The 14,561-nt window shown below is 42.8% G+C and overlaps 1 protein-coding gene across 1 annotated transcript in view; it reads right to left on the bottom strand.

Moving 5' to 3' along the window:
• Positions 1-2,248: 2,248 nt before the first annotated feature.
• mmp16a (matrix metallopeptidase 16a (membrane-inserted)) overlaps positions 2,249-14,561 on the bottom strand; it is a 74,800-nt gene continuing 62,487 nt past the window's right edge. Inside the window, exons 7-10 of the mRNA XM_083935687.1 lie at positions 13,863-14,001; positions 10,356-10,506; positions 9,989-10,104; positions 2,249-5,670 (exon numbers count right to left, since the gene is read on the bottom strand). Coding sequence (XP_083791813.1) covers positions 5,336-5,670; positions 9,989-10,104; positions 10,356-10,506; positions 13,863-14,001 — 741 coding nt within the window. The 3' untranslated portion in view covers positions 2,249-5,335. The remainder of the gene's footprint in view (positions 5,671-9,988; positions 10,105-10,355; positions 10,507-13,862; positions 14,002-14,561) is intronic.

Raw genomic sequence — 14,561 nt, 5'->3', positions numbered from 1 at the left:
CATTCACAGATAACACAACAGATTTTCCATTCTAAATTCTGAGTAATTCTTTTAACAATAAGCTCTTCATTTAAGACAGAAGAAAACAAAAGCGGGTTTTCTGTCTGGCCACTATCCTAGCTAGCTCATTAAGCTCACGTAAGCTCCTTGAAATGGTGTTATAAAACCAGTTGATGATTCATGAAGAAGACACAGAAATAAAGAATAATTATAAGGAATAATGTAACATCAGACTGTTTTTTCATTCTAACCCAACCTTGTTTAGCTGGTTAGCTGCATAGCTAACATACTTGGACAAGACAGGTTAGATCTATGCTTTATTGTTCATATTTTCACGGTTAACGTTACAAGATGCTTTAAGGATGCAGACTGATTTTTGTTTGGTGAACATAATGCTATTTTGGAGAACAAGCTTGCCAGGGGTTGCTTAAACTCCCCATGTTATCCTAAACTTTGCATCCAGGACGCTAAATACAAATTCAACTATGGCGAAGGGATGTCCCGCCTTTGTCTGCCTCTTACTGGCTTATACTTGCCTTCATTGGCAGGTTAAGGACACTTTTAGCGGGAGTACATTGATCATCATTCAGTGCTCTCATTCAATACTGGACAAATTTCAAAAATAGTTTTTCCCATCAGTCACTTATAGCGAAATAGAAAAATGCTGCAATTCCCCTTTAAGGTTAGGACAATATCTGCGTAATCCAATCGGAGGCAGAGTAGGACAGGACATGTTTTAACTATAGTAACCTGTAAACCAAAAAAACGAATGTAACCTTGTTAATGAATGATACTTGTAATGCTCAATTACTACTGTAGGACGTAAGCCGGACATGCTAACGATCGTACAGTAGGCCTAGCTTACGCTAGAGCAGACAAACACTACTTATTCCATGCATTACACTTTTACACTTGTGATTTTGGTTTTGGAAAGGCCAAAACACACCTGCTGTGCCTGGTTACAGTTCAGATTGGAAGGATTTAACCAACAGTCAATTATGACAATGATTGAGTAAAAAGGAGGTGCTGAGATGTCACACACATACAATACACACAGAAATGCCATGAAATTAACATAATGATCAAACAAATACAACAGAAAGTGGCAAGAGGAGATACAAACAATGTTATATCTGAATATTGATCACCCACTGGCTTCCCTGCTGCAAAATACAGTACAAGTAAACAGCCATTCATCTTTTTTAGGGTCTCTTTATATGTTTTAACCTTTTTCATCTGGGCCAATGCAACAGCTTGACCCCTTGCTGAACTCCACCCAAGCCCTTCAGCTGCTTCACTGTGCACTGTAATAACCAGCACTAAACAACTAGACCAGACTGAACCCAAGAGGAGCCATTAAGCAGTGCACTGTAAAGACCTGGGTTAAATGAAAATGTATTACTTCGGTTGGCGTTGTAATCACTCAAGTTTTGAGGCCATGACAGCAGGAGGAGGAGGGCTGACAAAAATAGCACCGTAGAAAAACAGCCCGGGCCAGTGTAGGTCAGTTAAGCACCAATATTTTAGCCTGGCAGTCATAAAAGAGGCTGCTGGGCCCACAGGGTTTGTCCAGGCTCCAGTTGTGAGGTTGACATGCTAGAAAACACACACACATGCACACGCACACACACACACACTCACACACGCACCAATAGTCCAGTAAGCACACAACGGACCAAGATGCAGTATTCTAAGCCAGTCAGAGACACAGATACATAGGATGGCAAAGCACCATGGGGTTTGTGGACGAACTCATTACTTCTTTAACACCCACACTGCACTCTGTACACACAGACACACAAATGCAAGTAAAAGAAAGAGTGCTGACTGACTTTTTAACGCTGAACTGCTTGTATTACTGCTACGGGACGGGTACATAAGGGAGAACACAAATAGGCACATGGAGACACACTCAGTCTGTATTTACAGGGATGGCAAGAGAATAGACAATAAGTAAGAGCCTCAGGAAAAAGCCCCGATCTAAACATAGCTGAGCGTATAATGCCTTTGTCCAAAAGTAGAGAGGCAATTTCACCACTGAACAGTCCTGTGATGAGAACCGATGAAGTGTTATCCCTAAGAGTGTAATTTCATCACACAAACACACATGTACACACACACACACACACACACACACACACACACACACACACACACACACACACACACACACACACACACACACACACACACACACACACACACACACACACACACACACACACACACACACACACACACACACACACACACACACACACACACACACACACACACACAATGACCACGGTTAGTATACTGGCTTGACCTCAGCTTCTTTGTTGTACTGTATGTCAGATGTGTCCCACAAAAGCTAGAATAAACACTAGCGGACTGTAGACGGCTCCCGTTTCACATTCAATCCGCAATAAATGCCAACGCTGCACTGCTGGGATCGTACATCTAAAGCACTGATTTTTATCACGCCACCCAAAAATACAGCAGCACGCAATAAGACTGCTGAGCTCTCATGCCCAGATCAACAATTTTCCAGAATGTACTTTTGAATTTTTCTTTCCATCAGCTGGCTAAGTTTATCTCTGGAGTTCATCGTAGTTTGAGCCCATATCTGTCTGCACTGTAGGCCGGCCCTCCGTCCTCAGTGTTTGCTCTACACCCGATCCTGCCAAGATTCAAAGTCGACTAAAATCACATTTTGTCACGCCGGCAGGTGGACAAGACACGACGTAAACAAGCTGTAGCTCGTTAGCGGCATAGAAGAGAGAGGGCCACACATGCATCTAAACAGACCCGAGTGACATTTGCAAGAACGTTAACATGCTTGTCCATGTGCTGCAGCTGAGACGCTTATTAGCTATGTAGCCTGCAAACGGACATTAGCAATGCATTGTTCCCCTGGTGATTTTTAATTTGGTGGCTCATCAACAAGATTAGGTGCAGGACAAGTATGTTTATTTTTTGTAAATCAGATAAGGAGGCTATAGCAGGCACGCTAATGTTGTGGTTGTTAAAGAAGCATCATTGTACTTGTAGCGTGAAGCTGCTGTAGTCAGTCCTAGTGTTGTAAGTGTGGTCCATCACTTTCCCAACAACTATTGGGTGGATTGCCATGAAATATTGTATAGCTATCCATGGTTCCCAGATGATTTATCCTTATATCCTTTGGAGATCACCTGACTTTACCTCTAGCGGCGGGAGTAGCTGTAATTTGGGCTAACCAACATGCTAAACTAACATGGTGAACCTACCTAACATCAGTACGTCAGCATTGTCATTGTGAGCATGTTAGCATGCTGATGTTGCTACTGTATCTTAGTCCATTGCTCTAGCAAGAGGCAAACACTCAGCCAAGATGTGCGCATATACACATAAACAGACCACACTGAACACACACACACACACACACACACACACACACTCTACATACATGTTAAAAGATGGTCAGAGAGTTCGAAGGCAGCTCTTAATCATATATTGATCAATTTATTCATTCTGTCAGGACACGTTTCCCCATTGTCCCAAAGTCTTACACAAAGAAGTCATTGTGAGATGTCCAATTAGTTTTGACCAGAAAACAGTAAAGAAAGAAAAACCAGTATGTGATCATGAAAACAGACACACATTCAAAGACTGCTCACCGTGACGGCGAGGACACTACATGTTTGCCAACAGTTGGTTTGTAAGTTTAGGCCAATTTGATTTGCCAATTACCAGATCTCCCAAACATTTCCCAAATGTACCACTTGAATAGTTTAAAGGTTTTTCTTAGACTTAATTGTACCTGGAGGTAAGGGGTACTCTTAAAATGTATAAAAATAAATGCAAACAGTATTTTCAAGAGAAAATTCCTCCTCAGCTTTTGAGGGGTTTCCAAAGCCACATTGAGCAAAACCGGTTGGATGTACAGTAAATTCTTGCATGCACGTTGACACAGGCACTGATCTTGACTTGGTGTCTCACTTTGTGGGTCCTCAGTCAGGAGACAAGAGAATTCTGGGAACTGTGAGCTCTCTCAAACAAGGCAGTCAACAGGATTCTTTTTTTAAAAAAGGGTCTGTCCATTCACAAATAATCATACAGAATGACCATTTTGGATGCTCGCCTCTTTAAACTGACGGGGATATGGGCCAAGGACAAAAAATAACATCAGCAAATCCAATATTAAGCTCTCAAGCTCATAATTCGCCTGATTTCTGTTGTATGGCAATGATAAAAGTAACAGTAACAAATATCTTACACAAAAATAGTGGCTTTACTCCAGAACCTTCCGACAACTTTTTACGACACAATACATTACTCTCAATACAGGCTGACCCTACTGTATATTCTGTCCAGAACGGCTCAGCAAGCCAGTGCTGAGAATTCTGGGTAATGTAATAAAAACCATAAAATACCAATCACAAGAAGCTCTCCATTAGCTTCTTTTACAAACAAAAACAAAAGCGGTATACAAATTAAAAAAAAAAGAAAAGAAAACAACATTTCCAAGAACAGCAAAAACCAAGCACAAGTAGTATGATCTATAATTAAGGCGAGTTAAAATATTGCAGAATAATTTGGCCCCTGTGTCTCAAACAGACTGCCACAACAGTCAGAGCTCCCCGACTCCTAATCGCGGCAAGGATCCAGAGAAGGGAAGGAGGGATGAACTGAAATGAGGAAAGAAGAAAAAAAGTGATCCTCTTTGGAGAGAAATTGATTTTTATTTGGTTTCGTTGGGTCTATTCCTCAGGAGCGTGTTAAAGGGAACAGTGAGGACCTCCTTTCTCAAAAGAATTCAAATTAAAAAAAGGGGAAAACAAACACCCAAAAGGAATTGAAGATTGGTAATGTGATTAAGTCGTGTTTTTCTTTTGAGCGGAGTATGAAGGGGCGGCGGGGTGAGGGGGGCACCAAGATCAGAAAATATAAAACTGTTGTTTCATCAACAACCTGATATGACAAAGATGACAAAGCGGTGCCCTGTGGTAAGAGTGCGTGTCCCCCTGAAAGTCCTCCTTCTGATTAAGAGCAGTCGGGCAAAGAAACAAAAGAGGAATGGGACAGGAAGTCAAGTTTCTGCGATACAAAGTGATGTCGACCCTCCTTGTTTTTTTTTTGGGACTGAAGCTCTCCCTCGAACCGTCGCTCAGCTCCCCTGTTTGTTATAAAGGCTGAGGGTTGGCGGGGTCAACGTTAAGTCCTGGAGGTTGGTTCTGCGGGTCTGAACAAGGGTATCAGATCCCAAAAGGAGGAGACGTGGCTGTGCGTTTTCACTAAAGATGTCCAAAGCCCCGCTGTCCTCCTCCTGTTTTCCCCTGTCTCTCCTGCTGCCTTCTCATCTCTTCCCGATGTTTCACACCCATTCCTGCATAGAGCGTTTGCAGTACAGTATGTGGCGTGGCGTACCCTTCCTCTTGAACTGCACCACGGTGTAGACCAGCACCAGCAGGCACAGCGCGAGCACGCAGGGGATGACGATGGCGATGGCCTTCACCGTGTTCGCCTCGTTGTCCAGTTCGATCACCACGTCGGTGTTGCCGTCGTCGGCAGGCGGCCGGGCGGGGTCGACGGGGGTCAGATCGCATCCCATGAAGTCCTTGAGGATAGAACGCGGGTAGCCCGGCTCCACTCGAAGGAACTGGTTGTTGAACTTCCAGTACTCCTTACCCTTGTAGAAGTAGGTATAACCTGAGGGGAGGAAACAGAAACACGTGAGTACATTGTTTTCTGAAGTTAGTTTAGCTTATACCTAATATTCCACCACTGATCTAAGTGTTGGAGCCTTTTTGCTTCGTTTGGTTGCCTAGACACAATTCAATTATCTCTGATGAACACCTTTACACAAATGATATCACTGATACTGGGAAGCAGATGGTCTGAGTTTAAGGTCCCATATTATGCTTATTTTCAGGTTCAGACTTGTATTTTGGGTTTCTACTAGAACATGTTATCTTTCTTTGCAAACACATTTTTCTCATACTGTCTGTTTGAATATACCTGGATTCACCCTCTGTCTGAAACGCTCTGTTTTAGCACCTATCTCATTAGCCCCCCCACTTGAAACAGCCGAGTCTGCTCTGAGTAGTAAGCGTTTCCACATCATTGCAGCAGTAGAATGACTGTAACGACACTGCAGTGGCCCTTTCTACCTCTGTATACTATAGTTATGACATCACAACCGTACAAAAGTCACGACAGCTCGTTTAAAGGCACAGTTTCTGGATACAGGCTCTGTCGATTGAGCGCTTTGATACTTTCACAGTATTTTTTTATAGCACCTCCAACTGCTTTATGATAATAACAATAGATAAAAATCTCACTTTTTACAATATGGGACTTTTAACGTTCTTCCTACAGTATGTCTGTCATGCAGGGCAGAGTTCAGCTCACTTTCAGTTCAGGGAGAGAATTCTCTTTCCAAGTACGTTGCCTCTCTAATCACTCTCTCTCTATCACTTTCAGTCTCTACTCTAAACTGAAACTGATTAAAACTGACGACAAAGTGATAACCTGCGTCTCTAATCATCATAAAACCAAAAACTGAAACTGATTAAACTGACGACAAAGTGATAACCTGCCAGTGTTGTAGAACAGGTGCACGTCAAACAATTGTGTCTGCTGCTCTGTTGTTGACTTACAGTATTGTTTTCGTTTCAGCTCTGTTGTTCAGCTGAGATGTCTCTGACTGTCCCTGTGGACTAATTATATCTGGTGATAAAAAAAAAGGAAACACATCTAACCAGGAACCAAACCCCACAGCTAATATCACACAACAGCACAACAAATGTCATCAACAGCCAAACTGCTGTGGTGCTTTTCTAATCAACAGAGGGGCAGTTTTAACAGGGGATGTGGGGGCAGTTGTCCCGATGTGACACATATTTATAAGTCTACTAACACAGTGAGTCAGTGCTCATTTTTTGATGCCCTCCCCTAAGGGCAAAAACACTACTTTATGCTTGGGTGATATCAAGTTTATTACATTATACCAGGATATTTAGAAATGCAGATGAGCCCTTTCAATACTGTCAAAAATACAGACGCTCCTCTTGCTTTTTAACTTATACAGAGTTGCTGTATTAAGGGGATGTTGCCTGTTGCAGTGCACAGTGCGCGCCACCAGAAATCAATCTCACCCTCTACTAGTGGAAGTGCCCTAAAAAAACCTGACTGACTTAGAAAAGACGAAAAAGTGGCACAGCACACACACCCAGCAAGAATGAATGGAAGAAGGGAGCTTATGTTCTTATTCTTTCAATGTTCTATGGGTCATAAGTATCAAAACCCAGAAAGACTTGTCTAAGTAGGCTAATTTCCTGTCTTACCAGCGGCTCAGCTTTTATATATATATATTTTTTTTTTTACACAAATGCCATCTTATACTGTATACCCCGGTGAATGTCAGGACAGTATGAAAAAATAGATACTGCCCAAGCCTATCCCTCTTCCCTCCGCAATGGGAGAGCAATGAAAATGGGGACAGAAGCACAAACATATGAAAAGTTATAAATGTGATAATATGACAACTTTTCCTGTGCCTTATTGTGAATGTTCTGTTTGAAAATGTGTTTATGTGAGTTGACCTGCACGTCAGAGCAACTTAAAACGCTTTTCTCGGAAAATAAAACTGCTGCTTAAAACTGAGCATGACAGCTCTCCTCTCCCTCGCCGACCCCCTTAACACTTTGTTTCTTGCGGCATAATATTCATGCACATTCTTCTCTGGGAAAATAGGGGAGGACATGTTCCAAATGTCCAGTCAGATGGCCAATAAGCTATTGTAAATGTCAGGGCTTCTTAAATCACTTGTTAGGTGAGGAAGTGAAGGAGTGCAGGACGGAGCTGTAAAAAGATTCATCTTTGAAAGAGAGAGCTCAGAACTAGTTCAATCTGTGTAGTCTTTCTGTCCTCTAATGAGTTTGTGAGAATAAACTGATTTCTGAGTGTTTATAAAGGATTTCATTTTTATCCAATATGTTTCTATTTATGTAAGAACAAACAAACAAACAAACAAATAAACAAACATTCAAGTTCAAGGTCATCTGATAGCAGCAGACCCATTTAAAATCACTCACCCTGTAATACATATTTATTTTTGGTGTTTACTGGTGTTTTAATGCCCAGTAGGCTGTGAAATGGCAATACAACTGACATCTTACAACTAATTCACCAGCAGTAGGAAATCAAAGGGCTCCTTTTGGGAAAACCAGCTTCTTAGCCAGGAAGCGATTAGCTTTGCTAAATAATTAGCTTCACAAAAATAATTAGCTAAGAAAGGTTAATAAAGGCTGGAAGCCATAAAAAGCTGACAAATTAACATGGGTCCTATGTTCTTGGTATAAACTATCATGGTGAGGGACTGAAAATGGCTATCTTCTCATTTCACATTATCAAAAATATCAAATGCCGTTTGAATAGTAAAATGTGTTCAGCCACTGTGGAGGTATAAATGCCTAAAGTCAAGAAACATTTCAGGTTGATTGTACTTTGAGCATTTGACCTAAAGAAAACATTGCAGAGAACATAAAACCATGTGAAAGGTCTTCTTAATGTGTAATATTTAAAATATATTGATCTGGGGAACAGACATAGAGCCTAGCTGTTTTTCACGGCTCCCTTTATGCTAAGCTAAGCTAATTACCTCCCAGCCAAGTGGTATCAGTCTTGTCATCTTACTCTTGACAACAAAGCCAATAAGCGCATATTCACAAAATGTCAAATAATTCCTTTCATTTTAAATCAATTCCTTTTAAGGAAACAGCGTCACGGCTTGATCCTCAAAACCAGCGCAGTTACAGTCTGAGCAACTTGTGGTGGTGTATGCAATGAAACATAAGCCAACCTACACACCACACCCTTCAAACTCTCATTTAGAGTTCAGCCAAGCATTGTGACTAGCCAAAGAAATGTAACCGCTCACTGGATTCTTTTCCTTTCCAATCTGGCAGCAGCTTCTGCCACACTTTTCTTCTACATTAAGCGCAAATTAGGTGAAAAAGAAGTTATTAAGAGACATAGAGATCGCGATAAGGCAACAGATAAATGGGTTTCGGCGCACAAACACAGTACTGTGAGCATGAATTTTAAGAGAGGGAGAGAGAGGGAAGGGAGGTCAACATTGCCCTCGGGTCCCTGCTCTGAAACGTGTTGCCTCACACGCACTATCGTCGGCAGAAGCAGCAGACTCAATTATGCCTGGTTATCTGGGTCAGTGTTAAGAGCGTGCTACTTGACACAATGTCTGCAAACAGCTAGCCCGCCAAAAATTGGAGGCTGACACATATACCAGCAGAAATACATGTGATGCGATCAAACACCCGTCATCCCCTTGGATGTCATTTCACCCTTCATGCTCTGATTGATGCCCCCTCCACCTGGCCCCACCAGAAGACACACCCGGCTACAGATCTGGCAATAGTTCCATGGAACAGATGGCCTGAGCGTTCAGCACCACCTGCCCTGCTTTTTCCAACCCAGGAGCTGCCAAGACCAAGCCTGAACCCACCTGGAATAATACATCCAATGGGAAAAGCTTGTTTCTGCCTCACACTATCTGACTAGCCTATGAGAGAGCTCTTTGAGGGTTAGAAATCCTGCCTCCCAACCATGGCGAGGGCCAACTGGCTTTAACCGGAATGAGCGCCCAGCGGTGGTCTTGTCCTTTTTGCTTTCTACAATCCTGCTCCAACTGGGTCTTATGGCACACTGAGCAGGATGCAATGATAATGGAACATTCTGCTGGTGAAACAATTCAAAACTGACCTCTTTTCATCTCTCATTTGCTATACACAAACACTCTTTATCCGTCTGTTTCCCCTGACATTACACATATGGAAGCGTGCCACCCACTAAAACACAGTATAATAACTAGGGCAAATTTCAATCAATGCTACCCTGGTTTACGTCCCGCACGGCGCGTGCCAGTGACCAGCTCAAATCAATGCTGGCAGGCACACGTGGCGTGCTGCTATTGCCAAATCAGAGTATCGGGCAGGACAACTTGTACCATTGGCTTTGTCGACGAAGGCCCCCTGTGGCGAATCAGGCACACCTCTCCACACTGTGACGGGCTTGGGATAGCCGGGGTCCATGGTTCTCATTTCCTCATTGTATCGCCAGTACCTAAACAGGAACAAATGATGAGCCGCAGGAAAGCAAAGCAGTACTGTACGTCCAGGAATGCAGGAATTAATAGGTTGAATTGACAACAGATGGTATTTGATCTCATATCTTGTATCATAATTCCACGTGTAAAGACCATTCTCTTCCCTCCACTGGAGTTACAGTTTCACGGGACTTGCAGCTAAATTTCTGAATTCTTGAAGGTTCCTTATCGTGAGTGAAAACAGTCTTCTTCCTCCACTTGCACCCACCTGTCCCCTTTAAAGAAGTAGGTCTTGGCCACATCCTCCCACCACACAGCGGTCTCAATGCTCTGGGCCGGCATGCCGTGGCCGAACTGGCTGATGTCCTTGGGATATCCGGACTGCAACACCGTGTCCTTAAACACCCAGAACTGCTTCCCTGCACATCAAGAAAAAGAAGGGAAAAATAAATTAGAAGGACAAGGAACAGCTGGGATTAGCCTCCAGGAGCAGCGCAAGACAAGGGCAGATTTACAAGGACAGATACAAGCCTTGTAACAAATAGCAAGCAATAACCTGTTGCCTTGTATTGCTTTATTTGATGTTGATGTGTCCCTAATTTGAAATAGGACACAGACACGATGACAAGTTCTCCTCGCCCTTGCTCAGAGGTACTCTGGGAACTTTTCAGCGCTGCCAAACTGAACCGGTAACTGCTCGGCTGAGATAAAAAGAAACAGCGACGACCCTTGTAGGAAAATTGGCGACTAAAGAGTCCCGTTAAAACAAGTTTCCGAGCCCCAAGGGGCCAACAAATACCCGAACTATAAGATATTCATGGGAGGACTTTAATGATGTTGTTGAAAAACAAAAAACAAAACAAAAACAAAACATGTAATGCGTTTTATTGTTAAACAATTTCCCCCTGGGATTATTATCAAATGATCAAATTACATTTCATGATTGTTTTCCTCTTCTCCTTTGTCTTCTGTGGAGTAAATCGTTAAACAGCAGGTTTTTGACACCATGTGACCCCAGGAAGTGCTTTTCTTCGTCACTGGTGGAGGTGCAGGGTGTACCAGGAGGAGTGGGTAGGGGGGTGAGTGGAAGAGTAGTGTGTTGTTAGAGCGAGAACGAGAGAGAGAGAGAGAGAAGAAAGAAGCGTGATGGTGTAGGGAGAGAGGGAAAAACTAAAAATATCAAATATTTTTGTCCTAACATTCTTTCCCAAATCATGTCAAAGTATTTTTTTTAATCTTATCATATTTCTTTCAGACAAATTCATTAGATTCATCATTGGAGTGAGGCCTGGGGCTATCAACATTCAATGACTTGACTTCAATGAATCAGGTGTAATATCACATTTTTCTCAACCTGACGGGGACTTTTGCAAGGTCAGCTCTAAGATGACCTGCCATTTTCTTTAACAAATACAGGAAATGGGTGTGAAATAAGGCACACATTATCAGAAGTGATTCTCTTGCTACATATCTGACATTTAGCCTTCAAGAAGTGTTAACATATGGCTGGGGTGAAGAGGGGAGATTTATAGATGGAAAGGAGGAACAGTGGGACAGAGTGTTGGCTGAATGTAAGTGGGAAGGAGAGACCTGTAGTGGCCTCATTTTGGAAAGGAAATTCCTGTCATTTCAGTTCCTTCTCTTACAGTGCTCCACTCATTCTGGGTCACACTTCCTCTGGCCCTGACACACACACATACACGCACACACACACACACACAAACGAACCCACCACACCCTGAAATCTCCCATCTCCAAAAAGGATCAACTTGATTCACAAAAAAGCCTATCCCTTCTCTGCCTATCCGACATTTAATGGAATTCCCCTTTATTTATGTATTTATTTTTAATTAAAAGACGACTTGCATAGCCCTTCACATAAAAGTCTGACTTTATCTTAAGGGCTGTGAGGGCCGCTTTGATGTAGCAGCGTCTCAAGCATCTGCTTCAGTGGAACGACTAATCCCCTGCTTGCCCTCGACACTGTACGAAGAGAGTTATATAGGATGAAAATTTGTTCCAAAAAGACACCCCTCCTCCTTACAGAGCCCACACAAACACATGCTGTACAGCTAAATGAATCACACATGTGCATGTGTGTACTGAAATTGTTACGCACATCGTACACACACACACATACACACACACACACACACACACACACACACACACCAGAATTCCCAATGTGACCCAGAGGAAAATTGCTCGCCTTTTTGTAACTTTTCCAAACTTGTCTCAGACGTATATTTGGCATTTCTGCAAGTTCTTTTTCTATCTCAGAATGTACATGCCAATACTGAAATATGTGCAGTTCACTGATATCGGCGGACATTTTGGCACGGACGATTTATTGTCTAGCTTTAATCTAAAATAACACACTCTCAGACATGCCTGCATGAGGTAAATGAAGCCGGCAGCTCCGCCTTTCATCTGACACAAAAAGCACCAATCAAGCTCTGATTGGATCCTGCCTCCCGGGAGGAAAACACACACATTGACATCTAGATCTTGCCGCATGTGTAGGGTGCATTTGTGTAACCAATCGACTGAAAGAACGGTTGATTCATTTTAATTCATAATGCAACCTCTTACTTTGTGATTTAAGCTAATTAAATAGTGATATATTTACATATGCAGCTGTCATCAACATCAACACATTCAGTCTGATTAGTAAAGCTGACAATAGGCTCAATTCTAACGTTTTCACACGATGAGCACACTACACATTCTCGACGTGCAGATTCAGTGTCACAGCAGAATGGAAACAGACAAACAAAGAATCAAAACTAGCACGAAGCTGCACTGTAGGAATAAAGAACACATGCTGAATCTATTTCTAATGTATGCCAGTGGTGTCTGCTTACTGACCTGCTCTGTGATGCCTTTAAAGCACTCAGCCAATCAGCGTCCCAGCCATGAATTCAGTGCAAACTAAAGCCTCCATCTGTGCATTTATTTTAGAATTCATCAGACAGGATAGGGATATGTTGGAGGATATTCAGAACGGCTGGTTAGACGAGGACCTAGATTGCTGCATTTTGTTTTCTGACCGACTTTCTCCCTAATGTTTTATTCTAAATGGGGACAGACAGAATGAGGCCTTCTGGGAAATCAGCTGTGCGTGTACAAATGAAAAATAGTGTTCTGTTAGTATAAAATGTCTGAATCTGTGTGCAATCCTGTTGCCCGGGAAGAGAGCAGCGTGGAGGATAAAGCCCCAAAATCAAACTTTCAGAGCTTGTGGCGCACGTGGGAACAGCAGTCTGCATTTCCAGGAATTGTTTGGGGTTGAAAATAGAAAACAGGTTGGAGTGGAGTTGTATTTTTTATTTTATGTTTTATCTCTCTCTCTCTTATTTAAAGTCAAAACTGGTGGATTAAGGGCGCATTTTCCAACCAAGTGAGCAAAACATCGCTTTAATCTTCCACGGATCACACACACATCTACGATCAAGGCAGTTCTTTGATTCAGCACGATAATATACAGCAGTTATTAAAGATAAAAAACCTCTGTTTCTAAATACGGACACCTAGAAAACACATGCTGAATACTTAAAAAGACATGTGCATAGAGTTTATACAAAACGGCCATGTACTGTATATAGAACATATATAAGGAATTCCAGTGGAAGGATAATACAGACATAATATTTGGACGGGGCTTCAAAACTGCTGGATGAAGATGAATCAAAGCGTTCCGATGTTTCCTCTAATGGAAAAGCGCTTCACACAGCAGTGACAGTGACAACAGTGATGATGGGGGTGAAACGCTTACCTTTGAAGAAGACAAACTTGCCCTCGCTGTTCTCATAGACGGCATCGATCTTGGGTGGCAGGCCCCTCCAGAAAACACTTATGAGCATGGGGTATCCTGGCATTACCGAGTTATCTCTCACCCGCCAAAACCAGTGGTCCTGAAAGAGAACAATGGACACGGTTAGGAAACTGACAGAAGCATGGTCAAGGTTGCTTAAAAGTTGATGGACACCAAACAAACAGCCCCATAAATGCCCAGGAAAAGAAATATAATGAATGTTACATATTAGATCACAGTCTGCGGTAAATTAGAACATCTGATAGCGGTGAACTGAGGCCAGCTCCTCAACAAAGCCTGCCGGCGATGATCAACTCAAGCTGCTGCTGTGATAGCCCTGATGGCTTTAGGATACACATATACTTTCTCAGGTTGCCTGGGAAGCCCATGAGACCGTCGCTACGCACGCAGCACTTGAAGAACATAGTGGGAAAACCATCAAGTAACGGGGGCAGAGTGACAGCCAGGAGCTTTACGAGAAGCCAAGAGTCTCTGATTTCCTTCGGGGTGGGGTGGGGGGGACGTGAGCGCGACCAAGTGGAAGGTGTGTCTTTTTTGATGTGGGATGAAACTTGATGACAGAGGGAGCTGGGGGGAAGACCCAGCTGTGAAAGCCATTAGGACACAGCGAGATGTCACACCCTTTGGCGATAAACGGCC

The sequence above is a fragment of the Echiichthys vipera genome (assembly GCF_963691815.1).
Source record: "Echiichthys vipera genome assembly, chromosome: 21".
NCBI classification, from domain to species: Eukaryota; Metazoa; Chordata; class Actinopteri; order Perciformes; family Trachinidae; genus Echiichthys; species Echiichthys vipera.
Note: the sequence above shows the minus strand (reverse complement) of the source record. Positions and strands in the feature narration are given on the sequence as shown.